The 27,437-nt window shown below is 52.1% G+C and overlaps 7 protein-coding genes across 7 annotated transcripts; 4 read left to right on the forward strand and 3 right to left on the reverse strand.

Moving 5' to 3' along the window:
• Positions 1 to 241: 241 nt before the first annotated feature.
• Positions 242 to 2,143, reverse strand: AYO21_10367 (hypothetical protein; the record flags this gene model as incomplete). The annotated part of the gene is made up of 1 exon (XM_022660288.1): positions 242 to 2,143. The coding sequence occupies one exon, from the start codon at positions 2,141 to 2,143 to the stop codon at positions 242 to 244; it is 1,902 nt and encodes a 633-aa protein (XP_022507369.1).
• Positions 2,144 to 6,378: 4,235 nt separating this feature from the next.
• On the reverse strand, positions 6,379 to 11,451 carry AYO21_10368 (hypothetical protein; the record flags this gene model as incomplete). The annotated part of the gene is made up of 2 exons (XM_022660289.1): positions 6,379 to 8,893; positions 11,327 to 11,451. The coding sequence occupies 2 exons, from the start codon at positions 11,449 to 11,451 to the stop codon at positions 6,379 to 6,381; spliced, it is 2,640 nt and encodes an 879-aa protein (XP_022507370.1).
• A 1,619-nt stretch (positions 11,452 to 13,070) lies between these two features.
• AYO21_10369 (hypothetical protein) lies at positions 13,071 to 14,705 on the forward strand (the record flags this gene model as incomplete). Its single annotated transcript, XM_022660290.1, has 3 exons — positions 13,071 to 13,747; positions 13,843 to 14,067; positions 14,129 to 14,705. 3 exons carry the CDS (start codon positions 13,071 to 13,073, stop codon positions 14,703 to 14,705), a joined length of 1,479 nt encoding a protein of 492 aa, XP_022507371.1.
• A 428-nt stretch (positions 14,706 to 15,133) lies between these two features.
• On the forward strand, positions 15,134 to 17,169 carry AYO21_10370 (hypothetical protein; the record flags this gene model as incomplete). Its single annotated transcript, XM_022660291.1, has 3 exons — positions 15,134 to 15,223; positions 15,401 to 15,523; positions 15,586 to 17,169. 3 exons carry the CDS (start codon positions 15,134 to 15,136, stop codon positions 17,167 to 17,169), a joined length of 1,797 nt encoding a protein of 598 aa, XP_022507372.1.
• Positions 17,170 to 18,631: 1,462 nt separating this feature from the next.
• Positions 18,632 to 19,216, reverse strand: AYO21_10371 (hypothetical protein; the record flags this gene model as incomplete). Its single annotated transcript, XM_022660292.1, has 1 exon — positions 18,632 to 19,216. One exon carries the CDS (start codon positions 19,214 to 19,216, stop codon positions 18,632 to 18,634), a length of 585 nt encoding a protein of 194 aa, XP_022507373.1.
• A 3,070-nt stretch (positions 19,217 to 22,286) lies between these two features.
• AYO21_10372 (hypothetical protein) lies at positions 22,287 to 23,113 on the forward strand (the record flags this gene model as incomplete). Its single annotated transcript, XM_022660293.1, has 2 exons — positions 22,287 to 22,445; positions 22,502 to 23,113. The coding sequence occupies 2 exons, from the start codon at positions 22,287 to 22,289 to the stop codon at positions 23,111 to 23,113; spliced, it is 771 nt and encodes a 256-aa protein (XP_022507374.1).
• A 354-nt stretch (positions 23,114 to 23,467) lies between these two features.
• AYO21_10373 (hypothetical protein) lies at positions 23,468 to 24,764 on the forward strand (the record flags this gene model as incomplete). The annotated part of the gene is made up of 4 exons (XM_022660294.1): positions 23,468 to 23,573; positions 23,814 to 24,227; positions 24,282 to 24,605; positions 24,664 to 24,764. The coding sequence occupies 4 exons, from the start codon at positions 23,468 to 23,470 to the stop codon at positions 24,762 to 24,764; spliced, it is 945 nt and encodes a 314-aa protein (XP_022507375.1).
• Positions 24,765 to 27,437: the final 2,673 nt, after the last annotated feature.

Consider the following 27,437-nt stretch of genomic DNA (forward strand, 5'->3'; position numbering starts at 1 on the left):
AGACCCTCCCGATCCCCGACCCTGACCCCGACCCCCCCACACCCGGCCCGGCTGACTTCCCCTGACTTGCCCTGCCCTGTCCTGCCCTGCTATGCTATGCCCTGCTATGCTATGCCTCTCTTTGCGCCGTGATAGATGATAGATGGCTAACCATGTTACCCGTGTAGAATGCCCCTTGTTGTTTGTTCTTGTACACACTCGTAGGCGCCCGTTACCCAGCAAGCAGCACCGCTCGTCCCCGTCATTCCCCATCATCCCCTGAGCCCAACCTGACCAGCTCCTCCAACGCCTCGTCATCCAACATCCCCTCTGCCCACACGAACGACTTCATCAAGTCCTTCAACAGCTTCGTAGTCCCAATGCCAAGGACTCTCATCAACGACACGGTGCGCGTCCGGAACCATCGGCATTCGTCTTTTTGATCCGTGTTGCGCGTCCCAATGAAGCCCGTGATCACAATCCAGAGGAGTAGGTGGTCGGATTTCCCTGACCAGGCCACGTGGGTCTCGCCGCTAGCCCGTGATGCGTTGTCAAGGCCGGAAGGGGATTTGGTCGATGGCTGGAGGATTTCGTACTGAAGCTGGCGTTTGAGGCGCTTGCTGGTAACGGCGGCGTCAGTTATCGGCCCCTTTTCAGGAGCCGAAGAAGAGTATATGGATTCGTCGGTGCAGTGGAATTTGGCCAGAGTCGTCTGGGAGACGTGTTGGAGCAGCAACACCAACACCAAACGGCAGCAGAGCTCGACGCCATAGCTTGGGTTTTCCAGCAGGCGGAGTATCAAGAATTTGCTCTTGCTAAGCACCCAATCTACCTCAGGACCGATAAAGTCGGGGTATTGGTGGAAATGATCAAAGAGCCGCAGGAGCGAAGGCAGCTCCCTTACCACATACTTCAGTTCAGGGCTATAAGTGCTCTGTTCAAGCGCTTCCGGGAAGGCTGAACAGTGCTGAGACGAAGAGACTCGGTTGGATTGCAAGCTCAAGGATTTAGAGACCTTTTCACTGCTCACGGAAGGACAGAGGAGTTCCGGTGTCGTCGCCGACTTGGCAGGATCCGCCACGTCAGAGCCCAGGAAGACGGCGTTGTGACTCAACAGATCATAAATGTATTGGTCGAGCGTAGATTGCTGGGGCGTCAACGTCTTCCAGAAATGCTTGAGGATGTTGAAGTGGGTTTTGGACTCTTCGTAGTTGCCCATGTACCACCCACACACGCTTAGGTAGTAAATGTCGAGGATGATCTGCCGGTCTTCGGCAGCCGACTGGCTGTCAAGCAGCAACCGCAGGCAATGAAGAGCCTTGTGCAGATACAATTCAGGCCCGTTGTCGGCGTGGAAGGAGATGCCCGAGACTCGTCTCATGCGGCTAGCTGTGGCAGCCAAGAGGGCGTACATGTGGACGTTCTTCTGCATGCAACCTTGGATAATGGCGTGAATGCTGGAGAAGTATTGGCCAAGTGCCGTGTCTCGAGGTCTCTGGCCATCGTCCCTTTGGGGCGTAGAGAGGAGGGCGAATGACAGATAATACTGGAGTATGGGCAGGGCGTCGCTGTCTATCGTACCAGCCGTGTAATCGAAGGGGTCAACCACAGATTTCTGCGAAGGTCCCGGCGAAGGGCCCAGGAGTGATTGAACCGCCTCATTGTCGAGATACTCGTCCTCACTGAAATCTTGCTGCCGTCGAGACTCGGCTTCCGGACTTGCGGACGAACCCTTGTCAGTTCTGGGACTGCGGCTTTCAGAAACACCGCGCTTCGTTTTCCTGACCCGTCTCGTCGGGATGTGAGTTGTTTGCTTCGCATTGGCCGAGCGTCTCCCCTTGGATGGTTTGGTCGGGTCGTCCAGGAGCCGAGACACTCGACACTTGGTCAAGCATTGTTCGAAGAGCAGTGTGTCTGTCTGGCGTTGAGTGCTACTCCCCCCGACTGCCTTGGAAGAGGCTACCTCTTGAGCCCACCGCTGGGCGTGACTATTGATGCTCGCTGCAGCGCTTCGGGTAGTCGAGCGGGACAATGCACCGGAGGCGGGGGTTTTGACAATGAATAGAAAGGGAGCTTTGTTTGATGCCGCACCGGGGGTGCCGACTTTGACACTATTGAATGTAGCGAACTCGAACTGGGCTGGAGTTTGGTCAAGGACAGCCATGGTCGCTTGTGGAGATTGTTCATTCGATCACGGTTGTGCAGCAGCCACCATCAAAGGGCTTGGGGGAGTCTCGGAGTATTTTGGTTGTCTCTCGGGCTCTCGAATGGTTGGTTTACGCCAATCAGAAAAACTGGTAGATTTTCGTTTTCGTATCCGTTTGACGTTTAGGGGTGGCCGAAGGTGCATAGATGATCTTCGACGCCCTGATATGAAAGACCACAGATGCATTAAAGAAGCCAGGGGCGTCTTCATCATGTACGAGACACCGTTGATAGTGGCCGGCCTACTGTCTAGCATAGCATGATCCCGAGAACGTTGGCTACATTCGGCAGTGCCTGGCCTCGCTTAAGCGGGTGTCCACCAGCAGGGGACCCCCAAAAACCCAGTTAGATAAGCGTGTATGTTTTGACCATCTTTTGTCGAAAAAGGAAGTCGCTAGACGTTCGACAAGATTGAGCCGCTCACCCAGGACAAAAAGACCCTGGGGGCGATGTCATGACCACGCATCCAGGGGGATGGATCTGTCGATGCTGTCACGATGCTGTGGCGGCGGTCAGCGAGCGAATGCTTGGCAACGGGCACGGTATGGACGGCGTTGGAGATTGTCGTCTGTTTTGTTATACCGCGTACCAGTAGATTCGGTCTGGGTGGTATGGATCTGCCAACGGAAAAGAATACGGTTCGATACAGGGCGATATACAAGTGGAGGTGGGAAAGTGGACACGGTGAAAACTCACTAAGTTCAAGACGGGATTCCAACCAGAGATAGTGATTGGTGGCACGACAAAACCCTCCCTCGCCGGGAGATAGCGTGTAACAAGGTCCTTCAGATGGCCCATGGGTGTGAGATCCGGCCTCGAATTAGCTTTCTGACGAGGCTGGAGCGAGGGGGGAAGAAGGGGGGGTGGTGGAGGTCAATAATACGCAGTTACAGCAAAAACTTGAGGTCAGATTAGCGTCGGCGCAGTTGCTCTTGCTGCTTGTAACCACGGTTCAGAGGGCAATAGCCTAGTCCTGAAATGGATTAGTCCGTAACCCGCTAATCACATGCCACCCAGCATGCTAGTACTCAAACTGTATAGTCGTGTCAAACTTCGAATGCTGATTCGTGTCTCCAACCGCTCAAGTAAGATCGATATAAAAAGGTACTAGACAGGGCCCTCTATAGTCTCTTTATTAGTCCTGGTTGGGCTCGTGTGTAGCCAAGCCGGCGCATCTCCTTGTCCCATGCTTGTGGGCCCGTCGACAAATGACAAAGACATCAACTATGTCTCTACTAGGGATGACATGATCCGGGGAGAGGTAGGAGCGGCTGCCTACTACCGCCGGAAGCATGAGCCCAGCTGGTCCACACCGGGGGGTATCCCAGCTGTTCGTTCCCAGGTCGTCAAGCTCGGTACCCTGAAACCCGCGATGACTTGCTTGAAATTCTTTCCCAGGCTAATTCGGTGTTTCACTTTAGGCCGAAACAGCGAAGACCAATGGGGATATTATTATTAATGCAGCCTGCCCAGCATCTGGGTGGCATCCATACTTGGGCAGACTTAGTCATGCAGAGTCCACCCAGCACTGCGCCGTGACGCCTCGTAGGGCTAAAAGACGCATAGGGAAGGTGCTCTGCTCTCGTTTCTGACCACTGCAAACCGACACCCATTCCGAGCCACCTGTTTTCTCGTGTTCGAATGACAAATTTACGCCCTTCGCAGGAGCCTAGTAGTTCGGCACAGAGTATCTTCTGACTCAAGACATTTAGTCGGATGTGGGAATGTGCCGACTGGAAGGGTCGGTGGTGCCCATGCTAAACAATCATTTTGGACAGCTGTTCTCTACTCACCAGTACATGTGCTTGTGTGGCACCACGGTCAAGCGATGGCATTTCTGACCTGTTGCGGAATTGCTTGTCGTTGGCGGCAGAAGGAAAAACGCCACTAACTCAAAACAGTTTTTCCCAAGTTACCCCAGTACGGATCGATACCAACTGTGACCCCTAGACATACATATCTGTATCAGAAAAATACCAGATCACCCTGGAAATGTCAGCCTTCTACTGTGAAGCCCATTTTATCTCAGTTCGGTGTCCATGGTGAGATAACAAACCGCGGGTCTGGACTGGTGACCGCTGCCCCAAACGGAGAGCTGTCTAACATGACAACACCGATGTCCCAGGCGGCAGTAGTCTCATGGGCCCCTTTGAACAGTCTCTCGCTGGGCCCTCTGAGATGACAACCAAGACAAGCCCACAAATGTCAAAACAATCAAAGGCCGGTCAGTACCGTGGTTGGGTTCTTGGTCGGGAGCAAAGCCCCCCCAAGGATAGAATGTTGACTCAACTTTGAAGGGTACCCCCTTGTCGTCCGACTCGCGGACTGGGGGATGTTTCCCACTAGGAGACGTGAAATGAAAAGAGAAAGAGACAGAAACAGCATGGTTGGAAGTGGAGCTGAGCTCGTCCCGCCGGTGCGTGATATGCACATGGGAGGGACGCTCCACAGACGAAGGCTGCAAGCCAGCCCTCGCCTCGACAGGTACGAGGGGAGGGTGGCCAGCGGCCCAATCACCGGCAATGGTCCCCGACAAGGAGATTTGCCAGACGTGTTTGATAGTTCTGATAGTTTGCTGCGCTGGAAGTTCACCCCGAGAATCACCAATTGGTCCTTCTGTACACGCGCTGGAGTATTCCTGACTCTTGAGACAGGCCGCTGTCTGGGTCGTTCACAGGATTTGGCTGGTAACTTTGTTTCTCTCGAGAATGGTGACCCCTTCTCACATTCCGATGTGACAATGGGTTCTCCTTTCTTTGGACAAACCCCCGTCAGGAGGACATAGGACATTGAAACATCGTCGGGTGTTCCACAAGCTTCTTCATGCTCTCGAGTATTGACTGACTGAGAGCAACCAAACTCTCCAGACGACGACGATGATTCAAAGCTGCTTCTGTCATACATGCCTGGACGCAGCAACGCCCCTTCAGGGACTTACTCTAACTACACTGCGAAGTCAGCGACTGATGCTTGAGACGGGACTGACTTCCTACAATCAGACTTTGACCCTTCGTTATTGACACTGCCAGCCACAGCTACTCACCGCATACCTTCCCCTCCCCAAAAGCCTTTAGCCCTCCCAGGTCCCAATATGAGAAGAACCATGGTCAAGCCTCGAGCAGCTACACCTCTCAATGAACCGAGATCACCACACCCAACGGACCACCGAGCACCTTGGAAACCACAAACCCCTATCACCATGTCGATGAACTCATCCCGACACCTTTGATTTTGACATGTTTTGACGTGTGACCATGACACTTTAAGACATTAAAATCTACGCGCGCGCGCGAGAGAGAGAGGATGAATGCATTCCACAACACGCTCCCTACGCAGCAGATCCGACCCTTGTTTCCCAAGAGGCTATCAAATCCAAATCCCAACCTCATCGGTTGCAAAGAACAAAAAGGGAAAGAACGGAGCAGCGAATGTGAACAAAAAAAGGAGCCTGCTTCTCTTACTCGATACAAATACGTGACATGCTTCAGTATCGACAGCAACAAATCTCCTCGACACGCCCTTGCACCAAACACACACCTACTTCCTACCTTCGTCGATCCAAGAACACTCCAGACAAGAGCCTCCCCCCGACAAAGTAACCTACGAATCCAATTTTACCTACGTCTACGCTGGGCCACGCATGAAAGTACACGAGTACAATCCACTGGTCAAAAGACATGTCGGGGGAGAAACAATCAGGGGCTGGGGCGTGGGAAAAGCAACTGTGATATGGATTCATAAACGTCTGATGGAAGCTGGACCGGAGGCGTTATCAACACACGATGCGACCTGAAAGACTCCTGAGTCCTGAATGACTCAGACCTCGCGCATGCACGAGAAAGTGTTAGACAGGGCGGCGGAGCGGATCTGACAGACTCACTCGCCTATTACGAATACTCGCCTTTCTCGACTTGCGGTCAATATTGTACACTGAGAAATGCACGGAGATAGAGCAGAATGTCAACATCTGCTTAACAAGCTGGCTATTGGAGATGGTAGATTGAGCAGATTTCCTGGGGCCAGGTCCTACAATCCAGGTAACGAAACGGGTGTGAGGGTTTATTACAAGAACTCCTCCCGAGGCATTTGTTGATATTACTGTCAAAGCTAGCTCTAGGCGGTGCTCGAGATACAAAAAAGTTACAGCTCAATTCTCATCATCCGTCAACTCTCGCGTAGCCATCGCATTCATCTTCAAATATATCCTTGACCCTCGCCCCAGAGCGGTATCTGAGTAGCAATCCCCGTAGCTCCTCGAACAAGATGCCGTGATCGAGTGGCATGCGTGTCCACAATCTGCTTCTCTTCTTCACCAGGCCTCAATTGGGTCACTGACGGCATCGAAGCTGACAGAAGGGTATTCGTAGGTTCCAAGCTGGCAAACCGTGTCGATGCAGTGGTCGAGACGTCAGACCACAACGGAAATGCTGTTGCTTGCACGTAATCTCCAATCGTCGATCTCGCGCTTCTACACGAGAGAGACGGCGACATATCTGCCGTTAGCTTGTCACTCCTGCTGAAAATGCTGGCAGGAACCTCCTCTCGGTGTGCCACTCTCCTCGATCCCTGGCCATTCTTCTCCAAACTCTCCAAGACCGGAGCGTGAGTATTACCAGATTTATTGGCCCGGTGTTGAAATACTGTAGCTGGGTTGCCCATGGTTGTTGTCACGCTATCGTTCTGTACAGTACTCGTACTTACGAAGTCGCCAGAGAGCCAGCCGTTGGTCAGCCCGTACATTGACGCCAACGCTTCTGGCCCCGACCAATCTGTGGGTCTAAGCCAATCTGATAATGGTCGTTCCGTAGGTGGATCCGACGCCTTTCTTTTCGTCGGTAGAAGGGATCTCGGAACCTCTGTAATCCCCGTATTTCGAAAGTTGTGCAAACTCCTGATTGGGCTAGTGTCAATCGCAGGGTCCGTTCTCGGGGCGTTGTTGTATAGTGATGTGTCAACCAGTCTCTCATCGAAACAACCCTCCATGGGACTGAGTTGTGACAGGAAATCTGTCTCCGAATGCTCACAGCCAGGTGTGGATGCTATAAAAATGGATGTGTTTACAGCACTGGGAATGGAAGTAGGTGAGTTAAAAATTCCACATTCTGGACCCGGTTGTTGTGGCCCGACCCAGGGACTGGGCTTGCTGTAGTCAGAACACCAGGGTTTGTCGATGCCCGGGGTTGCATTAAGCAGACAAGGGATAGACGTTGGTGTGACTGTGCCAGCTTGAAAGTGGAAACCATCCTGTACCTGACCAAACTCCTCTGGACAAACATATCTCATCCAAGCTTTATCGTTCATCCTGGTGCTTCGTTCTGTGTTTGGCATGACTTTCATTCCAGAAGCACCTGTTTGATCCTCACGTTGCCCTCGTTGACGAGTGAATGTCATCGGGGGGCGGTGTTCTGTACTCAAGGGGGCGCGTTCCTCGACACCCTGGCAGGTAACAGGGTACCCTGTCTCGCTGCTAATGTTGTCGGTAGCTTCACCTGTTCGAGATGGATGTTCCTTGTCAGTATCCAGAGCGACAGGATGATAGCTGGCGTCAGAGTCGGCTTCGTTTGAACTGAAGACAAGCGCACGCCCAGAATCAAACATGTCACCAGTTGCGGAAGTGCTGATGCCGTCAAAACACCACAGCGAATCGATTGCATCGCTCTGTCCTACATTGTCAGCAGCGGACGAAGATCCCCCTCTGTGCCGATCTTCTCGCTCAAGCCCTTCCACGGTCTGCTCTAGTTTCACTTGGTCATCCAACGTAAACTCTTGGCTCAGTACCACTTTAGCATCGAGAGCTATATCGTTTTCGTATGGAACTTCCGTCCTTTCATCAGCTAAAGGATGACTCTGACTAGAATGTAGAGCTTGCTGGGGAAAGGATTCTGGACATGAACTCTGGCTCATGCCATCTTTCAGAAGTCCCACCGCAATACCACGGCGGATTAGATCTGGAAAGGGTTGTATTGTCCGTTGCAGCGAGAAGTCTCCGTCAAAACAATCAGGAATAGAAAGTTCCTCATCAAGCTGACAGGATCCATGCTTCCAGTGGACGTCCATGTCGAAATCTAAAGGTGCTGGAGATCCTTCGTGGGACAACGAGTGCGCGATCGAAACACTCGTCTTGGTCCCAGACCGAGCGTGCCTGCGGACCCTGTCCCAGGACGTGAGGCCAAGAGCAACCGCTTCATTAAGGGCGACAAGATTTGGTTCGTTAGCAGATTCGAGATCAGGTGTATTTCTCCTGCGTGGGCGACAAGTATGGACTTGGACACTGTCAGATTTCTCTTTTCTCCGCGTCTCTTTCCATGTGTTGCATGTTTTCTCCTCTTCACAAGACTTTCTGGGTGGCGACAGGTCAAGTATAGCTCTTTCTGCTGTGTGGGCAGGCTCTTTGCGAAGAAAGACGCTGGGGGTGGTTTGGGTCTGATGTATATTGGAGCCTATTCTCAGACTGATCTCGTCCGTGTGTAGTGACGAAATCTCAGGAGCGGGCGGTACTGAGCGTGACACCCTGAGCTTCGATTCCTTTCGGCGCATCACCATTCCCTGCTTGACTTGTGCTTTCTTGCGTCGACGACCTATCCCTTCTATGTCGTCTTGGGTACGTTGACTGAACTTCAATGGTCGTGAAGTGGCGAGTCCAAGCCAGTCAGATTTGTTGAGCAGAGCTTTGCGAGTGCCTTCGAGGTTAATGGGATATTCTCCCTGCCTGCAGACAGTGTTAGCACAAAGTGTAACGATCGGTTTCTCGGTTCTTGCCTGCAGCGCCCCTCATCATCAGAGCCTTGACCTTGCACTTGGCTGTCCAAGCAGTGCAAGCTGTCGGTTCCAGAACGCTGCCAACCTTCAATTGATCTCGCTTCTTCCGTGATAGAGCAACGGGCAGGAACCCTGCGTTCACATGTATTCCCAGAAAAATGCTTTGTCGCTGAGAAGGATTCTTGTTGAGGATCTCGCTGTAAGGGGAGGGTGGGATATGGAGGACAAGGACGACGAGTTTGAGGTTGCAGTTTGGCCTTTGCAAAATTTTGCTTCTGTGTCTTGACAAGTGTATTGGTGTTAGACTTGGAGTGACGCTGCAGGCTGCCACCCGTCCAATTCATCTCAGGTCCACTGAATCAACACAATAGAGGAAATGCGTGGAATACGTCAGATTAAAACAGATAGTAGCATACGAAGTGTGGCGGACCCTTGTTAACCTTGTACCTACAGCACCAGCAATCACCATGTCTGCCGATGACGCTACTCTTTTAACTTCTTGCCTTTGTACTGCATCATCGTGGCTTCCACTCTCGCTCCCAGGTTCATTCGGGCTCTACAAGGACTTCTAATAGTATATGCTATAACGTTGTGTTCTCGAAGATTAAGACTCGCCGAGGCTCGAATAATTGCGAGCAGTTCAGTATGAGATCTGCTAGCGAGAATGGCATCAAATCTTCTGGATTTTAAATTCATCCAAGGCCTCTGCAAGGCAGACAAACTCGGACCTGTGTGAGGACAATTGAGCACGACGTCGTGCAACGTACCTGCACCCAATCAGGAACGACTGCCCCTGGGAGAGCAAAACGCCACAATACCAGCAAATATGCCAAGATACTGATCAACATGCCAACTTCTCAGCACGTGAGATCAAGACTCGTTTTTCCAACAATTTTTCCACACCTTGGGTCCGTTTCCGCACTGTTGGACGAAGCCAACATGAGCATTAGACACGGAGTTTCAAGACCTGCTCAAGAAGAGGTAGGCCTTCTCATTATGCGGCTGAGAATTCGTCTCCTACCTCACGACCCAGCTTTTCACGACAGTCCAAAGAAAATTTGTCAAGCTTGCTCCTGTGTTTCGACTTCACTCGAGGTTCGCACGAAAAGGTATGTGCCGTCTCTCCGAGATTCGAAACACGACCCTAGCACTGTCACTTTGTGATGAAAACTCCAACCAAAAGCATAGTTCAACTGAGACATCAACGTCTTTGAACGAGAACCAATCCATCATTCAATCTTCTGAAATCAGCCCAGCAGCCAACTTTGTTATCTGTCCACCCCACAATTTGCTGGCATAGTTGTGCTAATCATATCGTCTACGCAGGTACCTTGCCGTGATTCTCACAGATGTTCTCCCGTGTTTCCACATGTAGTTATGATTCTCGTGGTGTGTAAGTATCGGCAATATTCCGATTCAACGTGTCTCCTAGAATCGAAGCCGAGAATATGGTATCATTGTGCGCCATGAACCACGTCGATCTGTTCAGAGTCAGTCTACCTACAAGTATACTTGATTAATTTACTGGCTTCAGACTCTCAATTGCAAGCCTCGTCGAAGTGTGCACTTGTAGCGCAAATGCTTGATTGAGCCAATAAAGAATTCCCGCTGGTGGCGGTGAAGCTGCGACAAAGAGGCTGCCACGTAACAAGTGCATATAACATCACGTGAAGCAAGGTTGTGGTCCTTCTCTGTGCAAAATTCACTCTGTGACCAAAGTCCCTCAGGGATGCCACCAGGACGAGTTCAAGGTGAGGCCACTGTTTCCTGACCAGTAGCCTTGGATATATGCAGAACAAGGACTTGGGATGGTTACACAAAGTCTGTGTTCTGTTCTCCTTGCGTAACCCAAAGGTCTTTCTAGACCTCGTCTCGCCAGGCTCCAGCCATTGTCCTCGTCGACGTGTCAGCAGACAAATACAGCGCCCCTCTTCGGTCAATGCACGGTACTCTCACTATTTCACCTATAATTGGTGACGAGTCTTTGCGTGCTGAAAATGCAAAGACGGGCGTCCCTGCAATGCGAGTGCGAGTGCGAGTCACAAGAGCAGATTGTTGGTTTTGGAGAGTGCCACGTCAGATTGTTGTGTGCTTGCACTTTGCATACACCCATGTTTCCATCACACCAGTTGAACCAGTTGAACCACTCGCAACAGTTGAAAAAGTTGAGCCACGGGCTGGTCGGAGGCTGCGCCGTGGGGACTTCGAGTCGGCATGTCAGAGACTCAGAGCCAGCAAAGCGGAGCCAAGTTGATGGACGGCGAATGAAGATGCCCCTGGTGATCATGGCCCCATTTGCTGGTTTGAAGATTGGGACCAGTCACATTGATCTAAGTGGATCCAGCCTCACCACTTGCAGCTGGTTTTGCCAATAACAGCTCACACGTATCCACAAATGACGTCGGCCGTGGCATGTAGGTGGTATTGGGAAGGGAGCTGGCTGTAGCCGAAGCGGCTAGCGCCGGACCGGACTGGCAAGTTCCAGGTCGGCGGATGGGCAATGGGCATGGCAGGTGCAACAAGGCAACGTGCAGGAGCGGGACGTGCAGCAGCTTTGCATCAAGCTACGACAAGACAATTGCTGCAACTTGGTCCCATTGATGGCTTCGTGTCATGAGTTTCTAGTTCACTGGCTCTTGTGTGACCAACCGAATGTCTCAATGCAGCCAATACCAGGCGCTGGCACACGGTCACCGCCCACATTTCCCACTTTCTCGCCCACTTCTTCTCACCTCATTTCTCTTCCTCTCCTCCGCCAACTCGACCGCCTCTGCTGGTGTCCCCTTTATAACTCCTTCACACCCTCCTCTTGATCTCTGCTTCTCTTCTTCTCCCACACTTCTACCGCCTTGTTACTACCCGTGATCAAAAGAACAAAGAAACATCAGCTTTATCTCACATCATATTGGACGACCTAACTGCAACCCCATCCATTGGCCAACCAGGATTTACTGCATTTATCATCCACAGGACAATCCAAACCGGACTTTCCAGGGATTGCTTTCTTTTGCTTTTTTCTCTCTCTGCATTGCCAGGAACAGAACTACCCGGGAAATTCGAGCGCCGACAACTCTAGTTTTGACACAAGCCAGCTTTTGCAGCGTGTTGTTGAGGTACTGCAAGATTTCCTTTCGCTTTCCCTTCGCCAAGTCCTTGTTTTTCCTTATCCCGTGTACCTGTTACCCTGAGGACTCCGACAACCCACTTGAACTGTTTCAACCCATGTGCTCGACAACCTGCCCTTGTGGCTTCTGGCCCAAGGCTCTCTGTGCTACGAGGATGCATTGACTATGTCACGCTCCCGTACACATGAAATGAAATGAAATGTCTCAAAAGTCCCCTGGAACCAAACAGATTTGCCATGGATATACCCGGATGGACCCATTGTTATCCCGGACAAATGTTAGTGCCCAAGGAGATTCCCATGGAATGGCCGTTGAAGACATTATCCGGACTTCGTCTATTCCTATTTGATCCTGGAATAACTGGTCATGTGCATCTCAAACCACACAACATTCGGCAACTGCTCTCGACCATTTGAAAGCCCTGGGACAGAACTTACTTCGACAATATCGACATACCACATGGTGCCTGGGACACGAACTAATGATCTTGTCATGATGAGGACTACAATGAATGCTTTTCATGCTTGAAACTCCTATCATCCTTCTCTTCGGAGGATTCGTCTAGGAAGTGGCCGGATGGACTGGGCTTGTCACTCTTGCTTCGCGACACTTGCTACAATGCGCCGGATTTATAAAGCTTAACCGTTCGGATCGAAGTCAGGCCCGTGGACTTGATCGCCTGTCCGAGTCTGTTGCCTCATGCTGTTTTTGTTGTCGTGGACCTCATGGCATATCAACGGGTACCTTTGCCACCGACCCTATGGACTTTGCCAACAACTTGCCTTGTTCTTCCGGACCTGATAGCACTCGACTCTGACCACGGAGTGGGCTGGAAACTGCCAACGTCCCTGGTTGCTGGCCGCTTCCCGTCTGCTCGGACATCCCGGATACCCATGTCCTCATTTGATAGTTGCTGTGTTTTCGGTGTCGGATGTTTGTGTATGATGGGGGCGAGTACTAACATCTATTCGCGCTGGCAGAAAAAGAAACATTGGCTCAACAATGACCTCAGCAACATTATCCAGGAGAAATCCACAACTGGCCACCATTACTCCAGGATCTCAAAGCCGGATTCCGAGGACCATGCCTGTGACTTATGCGGACTCTGTTCCATTTAGTTCGGCCTCCATGGCCGGCGGAATGTCCAACGCACACTTTTCTTTGACTTCTACGTCCCCTGGATCACGTCGGTGTTACGGGACCGCACCGAGCGTCTATCCCTCAGGACAATACCCTCACAGTGATGACTTCTTCTTGTCAGCGTCTTCTGCAATGACATATGCTTCCATGACCGCATCTGACGGTGCGTTCGTCGTACCCGTGATGTCGAGCTTGGGCGGCTTTGACGCCGATCCAACATCTGAGTTCCTGACAGAGGATGCTTTCTCGGGCGACAATTCTGCAGACTTGAACCTCGTGCAATCTTCGCAATACCAGGGCCAAGACCAGCCAGAGGATCTGATTATTCCCGGATACATGTCCATGGATACTTCGCCACTTTACCATCAAGGAATGGTGAACAATTACAGCTCACAGAGTTTCTCCGTTCAGAGACTGCCAACACCCCCTCCAGAGGATTATGTCCGGGATTGCCTGTCTGCCCAGGAGAAGCTATGCCCAGATGCCCCGGACTCCGCTCTCTACGGGATCAATACCGTGTCAAAGGCGCTACCAGATAGGTCAGATCCCCCCCTTCTCCCTACCCGCACCTCGTCCCCCTACTAACACAAGTTGTCATCAACAGCCTCAAAGGACGCAATGTATTTCGACCCAGGCCTATTCGATCCGCATCAGAGCGGAATGGCGTGATTGACCAAAGTGTTTCGTGTATCCTGCCTGCTGAGACCCGGAGCCCCAAAGAGGAACAATCGGACCGAGAAAAAGCCAGAAGTGGACCACTCTATGAAGCCCGGCCCGACAAAAGCGGACACTATCATTGCCCCATGTTTGAGAAGCTCAAGTGCAATCACCAACCCACCAAACAAAAATGCATCTACAAGTAGGTCAAACCTGTGCCACCCGCAAGATGATGTCGTTCTAATACTCTCTGCTTCATCCAGCAAATACGTGGACTCCCATTTGAGGCCGTACCGCTGTCGTTTTACGGATCGCCCGGAATGCGAGGACCTCCGGTTCTCTTCTAATGCATGCCTCCTTAGGCACGAACGAGAGGCCCATGGAGAACACAACCACGGAGTGAACCCCTACCTGTGCAAATTCCCGGACTGTGACCGTGCTCGAGAGGGCAATGGATTTCCTCGACGATGGAACCAGCGTGACCATATGAAACGAGTCCACCAATACGAAGAACCTGAGCCTCTCCCCAAGAAGAGCTCAGCTACTCAAAGCCAGAACAAGAGGAAGAAGCCGACATCTGTCCCCATGAGGAGGTCCAACTCGTCCACCTTGTCCAAGGTCCATGCGATGGCCAACGCTGCCATCCAGACTCAGAACTATGGCCAGGCTATTACCCGAGCGCAGTACGTTGCTCCAGGCGCGTACACCATTCAGACCCAGGATTATGATGCAATGATGCCACAAACAGTGTCGATGGATGATGTCCAATTCTCGCCCACAACCGCCATCTCCAGGACGTGCCGGGTGTCACCACCCTACTCCGGGATCTATCCTTCATGAGTTTCTTTCTTTTGTCCGTCCTTAACTCAATCAATGAAGCGATATATACCCTGTTCAACCTACCACCTAAAGACTACTGGACCTTTTCATCACTCTTCTTCTGAACCTGCACGAGACCAACCATGGAGCCAGCCCACCGCTGTATTGCAGAGCAGCAATGTCAGAGGTGAAACAGAACAACAGTGCTGCCATGGGATGAATGCAGCCAGAACCTCCCTACCAAAATGTCAGGCTACCTGTTTCCATTCTATATTTCTTCAGCCGGGTGCGACCAAACCACAGGGCAAATTCTCTTCCGAGACGGGGTCGTGAATCCCGGAGGTTGTTGTTTATATTCCCAGGACTGGCCAACACATCTACCAAGGAGTTTTCCCCCCAGGACTCATTTCCAGGATAGGCCAATATGCTTTTGTGACAAATTCTACGACATGTTCAAACAATCGACCAGAGAATGGTTGATGCCTATGCAATCTTACACCATTGGTCTAGAGACATTCAGCGAGGATGGAGGGAATTGGGTAAATAGAGACATCATGACAGCAGTGTCAGTACTAATCGCTGTGAATGTACTGTACGCACAACTATGTAGCTACTTTCAGGACTTTTCGGGGCTTTTCCTCAGAGATAGCAAAATATGACACCTTGAGTGTAAAACTTCTTTTGACTTGGTCCTTTTGAACCTCTCAATTGTGTAGCCCGCCTGCCCACCAACGCTGGCAACTCCCGCGGCGCTCCCAGGAACCCCCGCCATAACCCAAAAATCAAAATTTCTACTCAAGTCTGTACCAACCTTCTACCGCCTGCACTGCGTTATGCCGGTGAGTACAAGATCCTTGCACCTAGACTGTCCTCTTCACGACGATTGACTTTTTCCCCGTAGCTCATCATTATCACAGGCCTTCCGTGCTCGGGCAAAACGTACCGCGCCCAGCAAATCGCTGCGTCGCTGGCGGCCTTCGTCACCCCTCCTGCCAACGAACCATCAATATCAAAAAGGACCGTCCAGATTGTCCCTTCATACCACGCATCGTCGGACGACGATCGTGACGGTACGGAGTCTATAGAACAGACGACACTCCTTCGAGATCAGATCTACAACAACGCCTCCCACGAAAAGACCGCGAGGGCGGAAGAGTTCTCCGCGATCAAGCGAGCGCTTTCAAAGGACAATGTCGTGATCGCCGACGGGTTGAACTACATCAAGGGCTATAGATACCAGTTGTGGTGCGAGGCCAAGGCCGTGGGCACGAGATGTTGCGTTGTCCATGTGGCGGCGCAGGAGGATGAGTGCAAGAGGTGGAATCGGGAGAGGTTGAGAGCGCAGCAGGGGGAGCTGGACGCCGAGGATGGTGGTGGCAGAGGAGAAGATGGGAATGTGTTGGACAAGGATAAGCACAAGCATACGCGGCACAATCAGGGCGGCGAAAGTGTCTTGGGCGATCTGGTTCCAGAAAGTCATACCGCCATCTACGGTGATCGGGTGCTGGAGCACGCGACGTCTCGGTCTCGGTCTTCCTCGATGGACGGGCTGGACAATGGCGACAGCGGGGATGCAATGCCTCGAACGTTACCAGACGACACGATGACTCTCAAGTCCTTATACATCGGCGGACCGCCGGACGCAAGCTCGCCCTCGTCGTCGTCGACGGTATCAAAACCAGGACGAGAGAATCCACCCTTGCCGACGCCTTATGCGCCATCAATCGCAATCCCGCCGCCGACTTCCTCTCCTCCATACTCGTCGTCAACTCTCACCTCCCTGATGATGCGCTACGAACCCCCGTCCCCTTTCTCCCGCTGGGACACACCTCTCTTCACCGTCCCTTCGTCCGACGCTTCGCCTCCGATCCAGGAAATCTGGAACGCAATCTACCCCCCACCGACAAAGCCGACCAGCAAAAAGGCGTTGAGTCAACTTCGTTCATCTGAGAGAGCTGGAACGGCGGCGGGTAATGGGGACAGGAACGCGGCCGTCGTATCCCTCTCATCCGCAACACAACCCCCACCCGTGCGTGAAAAGTCGGAAGTGGTGAAACCGCACGCGGCCACGGTTCTCCCGCGCGCCACAGCCTCGGATGCCCTGCAAACCCTCGAGTCGGCCACCATGGACGTGGTCAAGAACCTGCTCGCACAGGCGTGGGAACAGAATCTCTCCGCCCACGCAGGTCATGATGGCGGCGACTTGCTCCTCTCCATCCCCATCCCTCTCCCCCTCTCATCCCCTAGCCATCCAGCGGAACTAACCACTCCCACCGAGTCGCCCAAGACAACAACCGTCGAACGAGCCATCCACATCCCTCCCGGCGTCGTCCTCTCGCAGCCCATGCTCCAGCGCCTCCGGCGGAAATACACGCAGATCCAAAGAGGGGGTATCGCGCACGGACAGGGCTACGTCAGTGGACGCAGGCAGATCGTCGAGGGGTTCATTGACTTTCTCGAGGCGGAGTGGATGGAAGAGGAATGATTGGCTTGGCTTGGCTTTTGTGAGGTGAAACAGGAGGTCTGGAGCGAGAGAAACGGAGAGAGGGAGCGGGGGTTAAAGGATGATATCTCTACAACGACAACGATAACGACGTCGACGACGACGAAACACAGAGAGAGGTGAGGTGAGAGGAAAGGAGCAGACACGTAAAAAGCACCCGGTTCGGGGCTATTGAATGCCGTAGAGCAGAAAGACCGACAAAATCAAAATTATGATTGAAAAAAAGAGACACAAAGGCATCAAGAGTGATAACGGTCATTCTCATTCCAGTTCCGATTTCCCCAGTTCACCCCTTTCCTAGTATCCGTTTCCCATTCTCATTTCCATTTCCCGAATCCGCTCCCAATTCCACATCTCTGTCTTGTGTTTTTTTTTTTTTTTTCAGTCGTTTCTGATCCTGACGGCGCGAGGAACCGTGAAGCGCAAAAGAAGTCCGCCGGCTCTAGGCACCGGGCCGTGTGTCTGAAAAAAAAAAAGGAATCTAAAATTCTCCAAGTTCATGTATACCTCCCCCTTTCCTTCCCTGGGTTGTGCCCACTTGACCTCCCACCGAAAGTCCAAAAGATCATCTTGGAACCTCGCGACTGTACTCTCGATAAAGGGGGAAAAACAAATTCCAAACATGGACGGTACTCCAGCAAGTGTTCAGAGACGCTGATTCAACTCCAGTTCACCGCATGAAATGCATTTCTTCAGTCGCTCATCTAACAAACCACGCAAGCATTGCAATAAATTAAACCAAATCCTTTCCCGAGGTAATCCGAGGTGAGAGAGAGAGGGAGGGAGCTCTAAGCCCACAGTTATCTTCTCTATACCTTTCTGTGTGCCGGTAGATGGTGAGACGCTCGAAAGAACTGAGCATACTCGAACCCATCACCACTGACTGTGATAACCATTAAACCCTCGGTAGGGGCTGGCGATTGCGTCGATATTTTGACCACAAACATTCTGGGGGTATCGGCCCGAGACAATAATGACGACTCCGAAGAAGATAAATATCGTTGAGATAAGAGTAGAATTTCAAGAGTTGAGAAGCGGGCAGAATCAATAGGTGGCTTGCAAAGATTGGCAATGTCGTAAATGTGGATACTGACGTAACAAATTCAAGTTCGTATGCTATGGTTGCATCGGTAGTTGTAAAGGAATGCAGTGGTCCTTGTGCCGCATTGTAATCGGAAGGTGACAATATTAGATCGAGTTGCCGCTGGCGGGTTCACCATCGCAGGCCGGTCTCCAAACCAGAGGTCCTTTTGTGCGGCATGGTATTAGTGGGTGTCGAAATATCCGTGTTGTGCTCCATCACATGCCAAACTCAAAGTGTCCTCGGCAACCCGTCTTCAACCGAGAAGCCGTCGTGTGGCGAGAAGTCGTATCTGATAAAACAATACAAGCGACGTGAGTAAAAAGGTATAGACAGTGAAATGATGCGGTGATCATGTCCTTTCTAAAGCGTAACATCACCCAAGTCTCGCATCAAGCAAGCCATCTGTGCACGTTTTGCTGCCTCGGCCAGAAAGTCAGGCGGCAACTGCCCGGCGCCCATCGTCTGCGGGTATGCGGGATGCTCCTTGGACATCGAATTCGAGTGTGGATGTAGATGATGATGTTGCTCTTGTTGATGCACTTGGGATTGCTGGTCGCCAAATGTCTGTTGCCCTTGATAACCCTGGTGCATTGGCTGCGCTGCGTATGAGTTCGGTTGCGAATAGTGCCCACCAAAAAATGGTCCCATGTGCGCGGCTGAAGGCGAAGGCAACGGAGCGTGAATATGAGGGTGCCCTTGCTGTTGGTGAGACATGAAGTGTGATTGTATCTGAATGCGATGCTGTGGGTGTTGAGGAGTAGGAGGAGGTGGCGGAGGCTGTAGAGTGTCACTGACAGGACTTGGGTGAGAACTCGTCGAGGCACTTGAAGGCTGCGAATAGTTATTCGGAAGGCTAGAAGGAGAACGGCCACTGCTTCTTTGCTGGAATTGCTCTGGCTGTAGATGTGATGATAGTCGGGCACTCCGCCGCGGATGGTTGCTCATCTTGAGCCTCAACCCGTCGGCGCAGGGCGGGAGACTATTACGTTCCAAAGAGACGTAACCGCTCAACAAAGCGGCTTTGTTTCAGCTGAAATTATCTCCTTCTTTTTCTGAGAACAGCGCGCGGCTGGCGGTATTTGCGAAACGAAAGGCACTGCAAAGAGGTTGCCAAGGGTTGCAGGTTGGGTTCGACGGTCGTGGCTCTGTAGGATGGAATCAGGCGCAAAGAGGAACACGAGGTACGTAACAAGAAAAAAGAGTCCAAAGTGAGTGTAACAATGACCTGGCCGCAAGAAAAGCCGGGGGGCCGGAGGATTGGTGCGGGCGTCAAAGAGGTATTTGGAGAGATTGACCAGAGCCGGGCAACTTGGAAATGTGACTTTCTCCAAGTTTTTTGCCTTGCGCTTTCTGGGGAAGGTCGGAAACGGACCGTCTTAAGGCAACTGGGAGATTGTCTGACCACCCCAAGAAGGGGCCGAGTCAAGATATGTCACGGTTGATAAAGTCCAAGGCGAGGCCGACTGGAGCCGCGGTTGGCTGGTGAAATAGCCCGTTCGTGGGGGAGAGACAGAATGGTGCCGCCCTGGGAGCCTGGTAGAGTCTGGAGTGATGCGGGGCGTTCTCAATTGGATGTCATAAAAGGCACGCTTTCCCGGGTTGATCTGTGGGGGAACCTGGTCTTGAAATGGGGCGGCCACACAATGAGGAAAACCCTCGATGCAAGATGAAGGGCTCAGATCAGGGGAAGAGATGGTCAAAGTGTGGGAGAAGGGTGAAAAGAGATGGGAGGCAAGTAGTAAATTCGACACCATCAGGAAAGAACGCAGCGCATGCGGCAAATGAGACGAGCCCATCGGAATGTCGGAATCACGGGATCGCAGCATCGCAGACGACGGGCAGATGCGGGATCCAAAACACCCTCTTTTCTTTATCGTCGTTTTCTCTCTGCGGGCCCCGACAATCTGCCGGTCATCTGGTTGACCAGTGGATGGCCAGCGTTCTCATCTATCATCTGTCATCTATCACCTGTACGAGGTACCGAGTTCCTAGTGACGAAAAGTACCACACAGCCCAAATGAGGCCATTCCACCCTCACATCCACTGCACCTCGTAGAATCTCATTCCGGTAACTTGGAGGCCAGTTACCGAGGTCATCTGGGCAAGAGGACAAGTACAATAATTCGCCCTCCCCGCCTTATCATTGCCCCGATTGTTTAGGTAGTTACCAAGTCTTCGCGCTGGATTCCGCGGACCTTGGACGGGATCCCTCCGAGCTACGAACCTTACCCTGGCTGGGGGAATGCCGAACGGATTGAGGTCAGCCTCTCGATGAAAAGAGATGACTCCACATCCTCCCCACGCAAATTGGGAGTTGCTTTGGTGGCCCATAACATGATAAAAGAGAAGACCAAAGGGAGGAATTGCCGGGCTTGGGTAAATGGCCTGCCTGAGTCAGGCCACCACCCAGTCCTTCCCACAGTATCGTGCAACTGCAGTTCTTCATCACATCATCGTCCTGCAGAATTCCGGTCACTTGGGCACTAGGAACAGGAACCGAGGATATCATCGTCCTTTCTCGGCTGTCCTTTGTCTTGCCTTAGCGTCATCGATCAACTCGCAATAATGCTAACGGTCGGCGATGACAGACTTGGTCGGGAGATATGTAATGTCTTCCGATTCTTACCCAGTAGTCGATCCGCCGAAGGTCGCTGACGGCCTTTGGAGAACCCATCAACCCATGTACACACCTACAAGTATGGCTAAATTCTTCCCAGAACGCCCACTGTCTCGAGCTCCCCACCTCTCGCAGCAGCGATCCAGAGACACGTGGTATCAGAAATGATTGCACGGCATTAATCTTCCAGGCTGCGCATATACCTTGTTTGGCCATGTGCAAAGAGGCAGGCGTCTCAACCAATAGAGACATCTCATCGCCCAGAGCTGAGAAGAACCATCAGACAGGCGACGAGCATGGGGTTCTAGATGTGCCGATTCAGCTACTGTACAGTGCTAGAAGTATCACTCTAGGCCTGCCGGCTTACACCGAAGAATCTTGGGGCCCTTTTACGATTGCGACGTTGCTCTCTGGAAGCCGGACCAGCAGATGACTTGATCTCTTGGGGAACAATGCTGTGTCTGGTCGACCTATTCTGCATTGCCGAAGGTTCAGTTGAGACTTGGGGGCCAACCCCGTGGGTCGGATTGTACGGCCACCAAGGGGTGAGGACCATGTCGAACACGCGTTTCGAGATTCTTGAGGACGACTTTAGCCGCAAGAAGCTCCGATGCCTTTTCCCAGAAGATATTTTTATCGACTGTATCTCGTAGTTGTGTATGACACCGAGGTCAGGCTTGAACCAAGCCAGGTCCATATCTCTTGAGTCCATTCCTGATGTTACTTTCGCAAGGAAAGCCGATCTGACACCATTGACGACGGCCAAGATAGCGGTCATGAAATCCAGAGATATCGGCAAAGGACGGGGACGGATGGAGACCGTGGTCGTGACGACCGACAAACATCATCATCATCATCGAGAAAATCCAAACTGAAGATCGTGGAGAGCAGCTCTGGAAGGCTATATAGACATCTGTCCAGAAGCGTCAAAGAGCCCTCTCTGCATTCCTCGAACTCAAGACATCAAGTGGCGGTACTACCACCCATATTGCGAGTGAGAGTTAACTAGAGGCGGATTAACGGCATGGGGCTGTCAAGCTCGGCGTATGCCGAGCAGTCATAGCATGTCGATGGATGTGAGTAGCACCCTAATAATTCCACTCTCTCTGGTCGCGGTAGAGCCTCACTGTGGGTATCTAATGAAATCCAACGGTGATCACGAGAATCTCAAAGTTCGTAACACAAGGGCAACAGCTCGCAACAGCAGGATCATGGATAGGCAGCTGGTATTCAAAGATGCGGTGGAGCATAAAGCCGATAGATATAATTATACGGTGGAGTATTGCTTGCGCAAAGCGCTCCATGTAGAAAAACCGTTCACGATGACAGAATATGGTCCGTATTCGACGGCGTTCATTGACCTATCCAGCATTTCTGTCACTTTAATCACAAAAGTCCATGGAGCACGGCGAAGATGGGGACTCCTCTCCCTCCCTTGACATGTTTCAAGAGCCTGTCGATTTCTACGAGCCCGAAAAGCCACCCACCTTCACCAGCTACACCCTGAAAAACGGCCACCGCCTTACGCTACGCCTTGTCGGCCATAGTCCTCTTTGGGTGTGATTCGTGTAAATATTTGTGGAAAGCTTTTTGTTTTGCTAATGGTCATGAAGGGTCATCTACTCTGGAACGCAGGTCAAGTCGTGTCAACGTACCTCGAACAGAACGCCAAAGAGCTCGTGCTGAACAAGACAGTGCTGGAATTGGGCGCTGGTGCTGGGCTTCCTAGCCTAGTCGCTGCAATATTAGGAGCTAGGAGAGTCGTGGTGACAGATTATCCGGACCAGGACTTGGTTGCGAACTTGCGCTACAACGTGGAACACTGCTCGGCTTTACTCGACAAGTCAACCGTTGTAACGGAGGGTTTCCTTTGGGGTGCTCCGGTCGACTCTTTGAAATCGCATATCCTGCCCGATGTTGATGGATTTGATCTATTGATCCTGGCCGACATTCTGTTCAACCACTCCGAGCACGCCAAACTCCTGGCCACTGTCCGTGACTGCTTGAAGAAGACGCGCGAGTCGGTCGCTCTGGTGTTTTTCACGCCTTATCGTCCTTGGCTGCTCGACAAAGATCTCCAATTCTTCGAAATGGCTCGAGTCGACGGATTTGTGGTCAATAAGATACTGGAACAAACCATGGATAAAGTCATGTTTGAAAACGATCCTGGAGATGAAGCCCTTCGCAAAACCGTCTTCGGCTACGAGGTCAAATGGAATCTCTGAAATGAGCCACTGAAGTCTGTCCTATCGTCTCGCTCCTTCTCGATCTCCAGGAACTTGAGTGGAAAGTGCAGTCTTTCAGGCGTGGCTGAACGGTCGGCGCAGTCGGTTTGTAAGGCGCCTCCGTCATTCTCGACGCCAAACATGTTCATCCTACAGAGGCATCTTGCAGCCACACCAAACAGCATCTGAATCCTCAAAATCATATCCAAAGCACTGCTTTCCATTCTCTCAAGGTAATCAATCCCCCGTTCGCCAACTGCACATCCAGGGCGCTTAGCTGCTCTGACACCGGCTGATGGTACCGCAGATTTTTTCTATCTCTACCTACCGTCCCTAAACTATATTTGAGCCATCATGTCTTTAGAAGCGCCAACGAAGAGAAACTGGGTGAATGTGGTGGCTGCCTACTGTGGAAGGCGTGGGACGAAGAAGGCCCAGGGACCTTCGCTGCTAACGGCAGGTAAGCAAACTTCGCGAAGTGACGCATCTTGGTGTCACAAAGTCTGCCGCAGTGAGCGGCTTTTCATTTGTGCCATCTTTGATATCGGTCCATCTCTAAAGACACTGCACACTTCAATTATGCAGCTTTTGGCACCTGATCTCTCTATCCCTTCTCTTCCGATCACCGCCTTTTCGTGGATACATGGGGGGGATATCCGACCACACCAGGACCCTTCTGACTGATCTCTCTCTATGTCAGAAAATAATGCCACTACAACCTCAGAGGCACAACCCTCAAGCATCAAAAATCCCCGCGGACACGATGAAGTCAAAGCGGACGGTGATGGATGGCTGGTGCCCGGGGTTGGCAGATTTTCCAAGCGAGCTGTGTACACATTTGAAGAACAGTCGCTACCAGAGGGTCTCATGAAGAGTAATTACACCGTTCGCTGCAAGAACTGGACCGGCATTCCTTTCAACAAGCGATTTGACCCAGCCAACGTTCGGTGCTTCAAAGGATTCCTCCGCCTGGCAGTTCCGGGAGCCCAGAAACCATCAAAGCAGACAGGCTACGCGGTCAGCTGCGCAGAGGTGACAACGGTGGAGGAGAAAATTCTGTACGGGAGCTTTCGAACCACTGCTGTCTTCAGCACCGAGCCCGGCACCTGCCATGGTCTGTTTCCGTACGAGCTATCTCACCAGAGTTTGTGTATTCTGACAATGGCAGGGGTCTTCTTCTACAAGGACGATACTCAGGAATGTGATATCGAATACGTGACCGATCCGACATCGTTGTCAAACAATGGTCCTAACGCTCCAATTCCTCTTTGGTATACCAACCAAGCCATAGATCCCACAAAGATGGACAAGTCATGTGAAAGCGGACCAGCTCCATCTAGCTGCACTACTCGCACCCATGAGTATCGAATTGACTGGACCCCGGACTTCACAGCATTTTACATAGACGGTGTTTGCCAGAAAAACTTCACCAACAATATTCCAAACGTGCCAGGCCAGTTGGTCTGGAACAACTGGACCAATGGTGATAAAGGTGTGTCCAGAGTCTATCAGGGTGTTATAACAATCTTCTCTGACGATGATTGCAACAGGTTGGGCAGTGGGACCTCCGAATCGTGAAAATGTTTTCAAAATCAAGAAAATTGTCATGTACTACGACACCGCCACCAGCGAGTCAGGTGATTCTGGGTAAATGCAAGTGTGAAGCAGTGCGAGGTTGTCCAGCGTGAAGCAAGAGCGCGCGAATCACATTCATGATTATCAAAGCGGGCCTGGGCCCCTCGTCCACCTGGTGGCTGATTGACGAGACGCAGAATACCGCTGACAGGGATCGCTCAAACTCGGGTATTGCTAGACCAAATCAAACTTCATTCCTAGTTGTCGAAAAAGTTTCACTGGGTCGCGCATTCAAGGAGAAACATCCCCGTCTGGAATGATCCAGCTCTTCTTGACATACATTCAGTGCGGTACCGATGAAGGGTCTGTCCAGGAAGCGAAAACGTGTTGGAGGGTGCAGGACCGAACAGGCGTTTACAGTGGATCCTCGTGGCAGTCCTCGAGAAGGTCTTGCAAAAGGATTACAAGGTACGAATCCATCTTATGCTGGTGATGCTATCGTGCTAATGCCGTCATTTGGACCTCTGTGGGCCTGTCAAGAACCAGATTGGCGGCACGTCTCACTGTCTCGGGTATCCACCCGATAACGGAGCATGTGGACCTGGACGGGAATTGCGCGCCGTCGTAGATGGCAGCAAAACTCCAGTGTCTAGGGAGGACGCTCAAGTCCAGCTCAAGCTGATACACCCCCCCGTGTCTGCGTCCAATTCCTAGGTTGAGTACGGCACAACTCGGTTCTTGGTTTTTGGAGAGGGAGTTTAGATTGCAAATAGGTAAGAGTTTGGAGAGTGGTCATTGTGGAGGAGGGAGGCGTGGCATTTCTGGGGTCGAGGTTGACGTGCGTCGTGCATGGAACACATTATTGATTGCAACAGTAATTTGCTGGAGATGATTGCCTGGCGGGACCTGGGCGAGTCATGGCCTCTACCTGGGGAATGTGCCCGGCAATCCGGCCAAGGACGCCCGAGGAAACCCAAGAGGAGCCGTTCGCGTACAAGAAAGCAACGGGACCGGGCAGTTTTGTGGGCGAGTTTGAATCATCTCGGAGCACACCCATACATTGTATAGTCCCGAACAGCGACGAGTCTGGACCCATGTTATCGTGGCGGGAAGTTTAGTGGCCGAGTTTTCGAGACCCTTCGAAGCCAAAAAACCCCAGTGGTTCGTGTTGTCGTATTCTCCGAGGCGAGGCCAGCCGTATTCTCCCACGATTCCATCTCGCAATTGTGTGTAATAGCGCAACTCTTCCCTTGGTTTCTCTTCCGTGTCGTCGTCATCGTCCAGGATTGCCGTGGGAAGGGTGTGCCGGGGCATCACCATTGCGGGCCTGGAAAGGAATATCGCAGGGAGGGATCGTGCCTGACAATGACATAGGAATGGGGTCCCTCCCAAAAGAAACCCGTGAGAATAATTACAGGGCGCTGGTGCGGTCGAAGTCAGTTCCGTCATAGGAAAGAGAGAGCATGAGCATGAGGGTTAGTGAGAGTGGCACAGTGGGCAGAGAGGCGAGGGTGAGGTCCAACCCAGCTCCAAGCCTCCAAGCTGTGGCCGCTGCGCACCCGTTGTGGCCAAGCGGGAGAAAAAGAATTGGGCGGCTCTACCGAGTAAGCTACCTAGCTAGTTGAAGCTCAACAAAGCAGCCCCCAATGAGGGACGACATCCCACCCCCCGCGAGGGGCAAAGGGCGATCGACAAGTGGCTTCCTCATGGCTCCCACAGCCCATCCAAGTCATCCCACCTTTTTGCCCACTGCACTGCATACTGCACTGCATTACACTGCGCGCTTCTGCTGCAACCTCGCAACCCTAAAAACTGCCCTCGCCCTGAGGCCACAAGGGTTATTGGTGTCATCTCCACCCCTGCTCCATCCGTCCAACGAAAAAAACTAATTGTGATTCTCCTTCGTCAATCGACCCTATCCCAGCCGATGGTGAGAGGGTTCGTTCCTCTTCACAAACCCCGTCTTCCGTTTTGTGCGTTATTGTCCTTGCGCTGGTTGCTTCTCTCTTTGCATCTTTCAGTCTTTCCTTCTTCCCCCTAGTCAATTCGACTCTACCCGCCCGGTTAGCCTGATTCTCTCCTTTCCATTCTTTTCCTTTCCTTTGCCCTATTGCATACTTCCTCGTTAATCCGTTGCCTGCCTCTAAATCCCAGAGAGTCCCCTCGTTGGCAAACCCCGAATCCAACAGGGCGCCCCCTCTGTGCCGGTCGTTCATGGCAGTTTCCGTCGATAGTATTAATTGCTCACCACAGCCACTTACTGTGGGATCGCTCAATCCTTCGGTCAAGGGTCAAACATCCTCAGGTATCTTTGCGACTTGAGTGCCTCGTCCACCTTTGACACGGACCCTGAGCTCCCTTCCTCTATAAGGCCGCCTCAACGGCCCTCGACGCTCTGGCTCTGCAGTTGCTGGGTCTTATGACGCCCTGACACCTCGCTTACTTCGGGTCGTACAAGCCGTTCTGCATACGCTGCTGCCCAAAGCTTGCAAGCAACAGCCCTGCGATTCGCCCTCCGGGCACTGGACGGACGCCTGCTTGCGCTGTTACAGGGCACGACGCTTCCCTTCCCCAGCGCTCAGGGCACTCGACACCCCCAGGCGACCAACACATCCCTCGAGAGACGGCAGAACCTGCTTGTCTGATGCCTCAATACCCGCACGCCACCTGTTGAAAATGCCACAATAGACCCTGTACCTTCAAAGCATTCGCCGTTTCAGCTGCGCGTTTTGCCTCTCTGAAACTCTCC

The sequence above is a fragment of the Fonsecaea monophora genome, assembly GCF_001642475.1.
Source record: "Fonsecaea monophora strain CBS 269.37 chromosome Unknown Scaff118, whole genome shotgun sequence".
NCBI classification, from domain to species: domain Eukaryota; kingdom Fungi; phylum Ascomycota; class Eurotiomycetes; order Chaetothyriales; family Herpotrichiellaceae; genus Fonsecaea; species Fonsecaea monophora.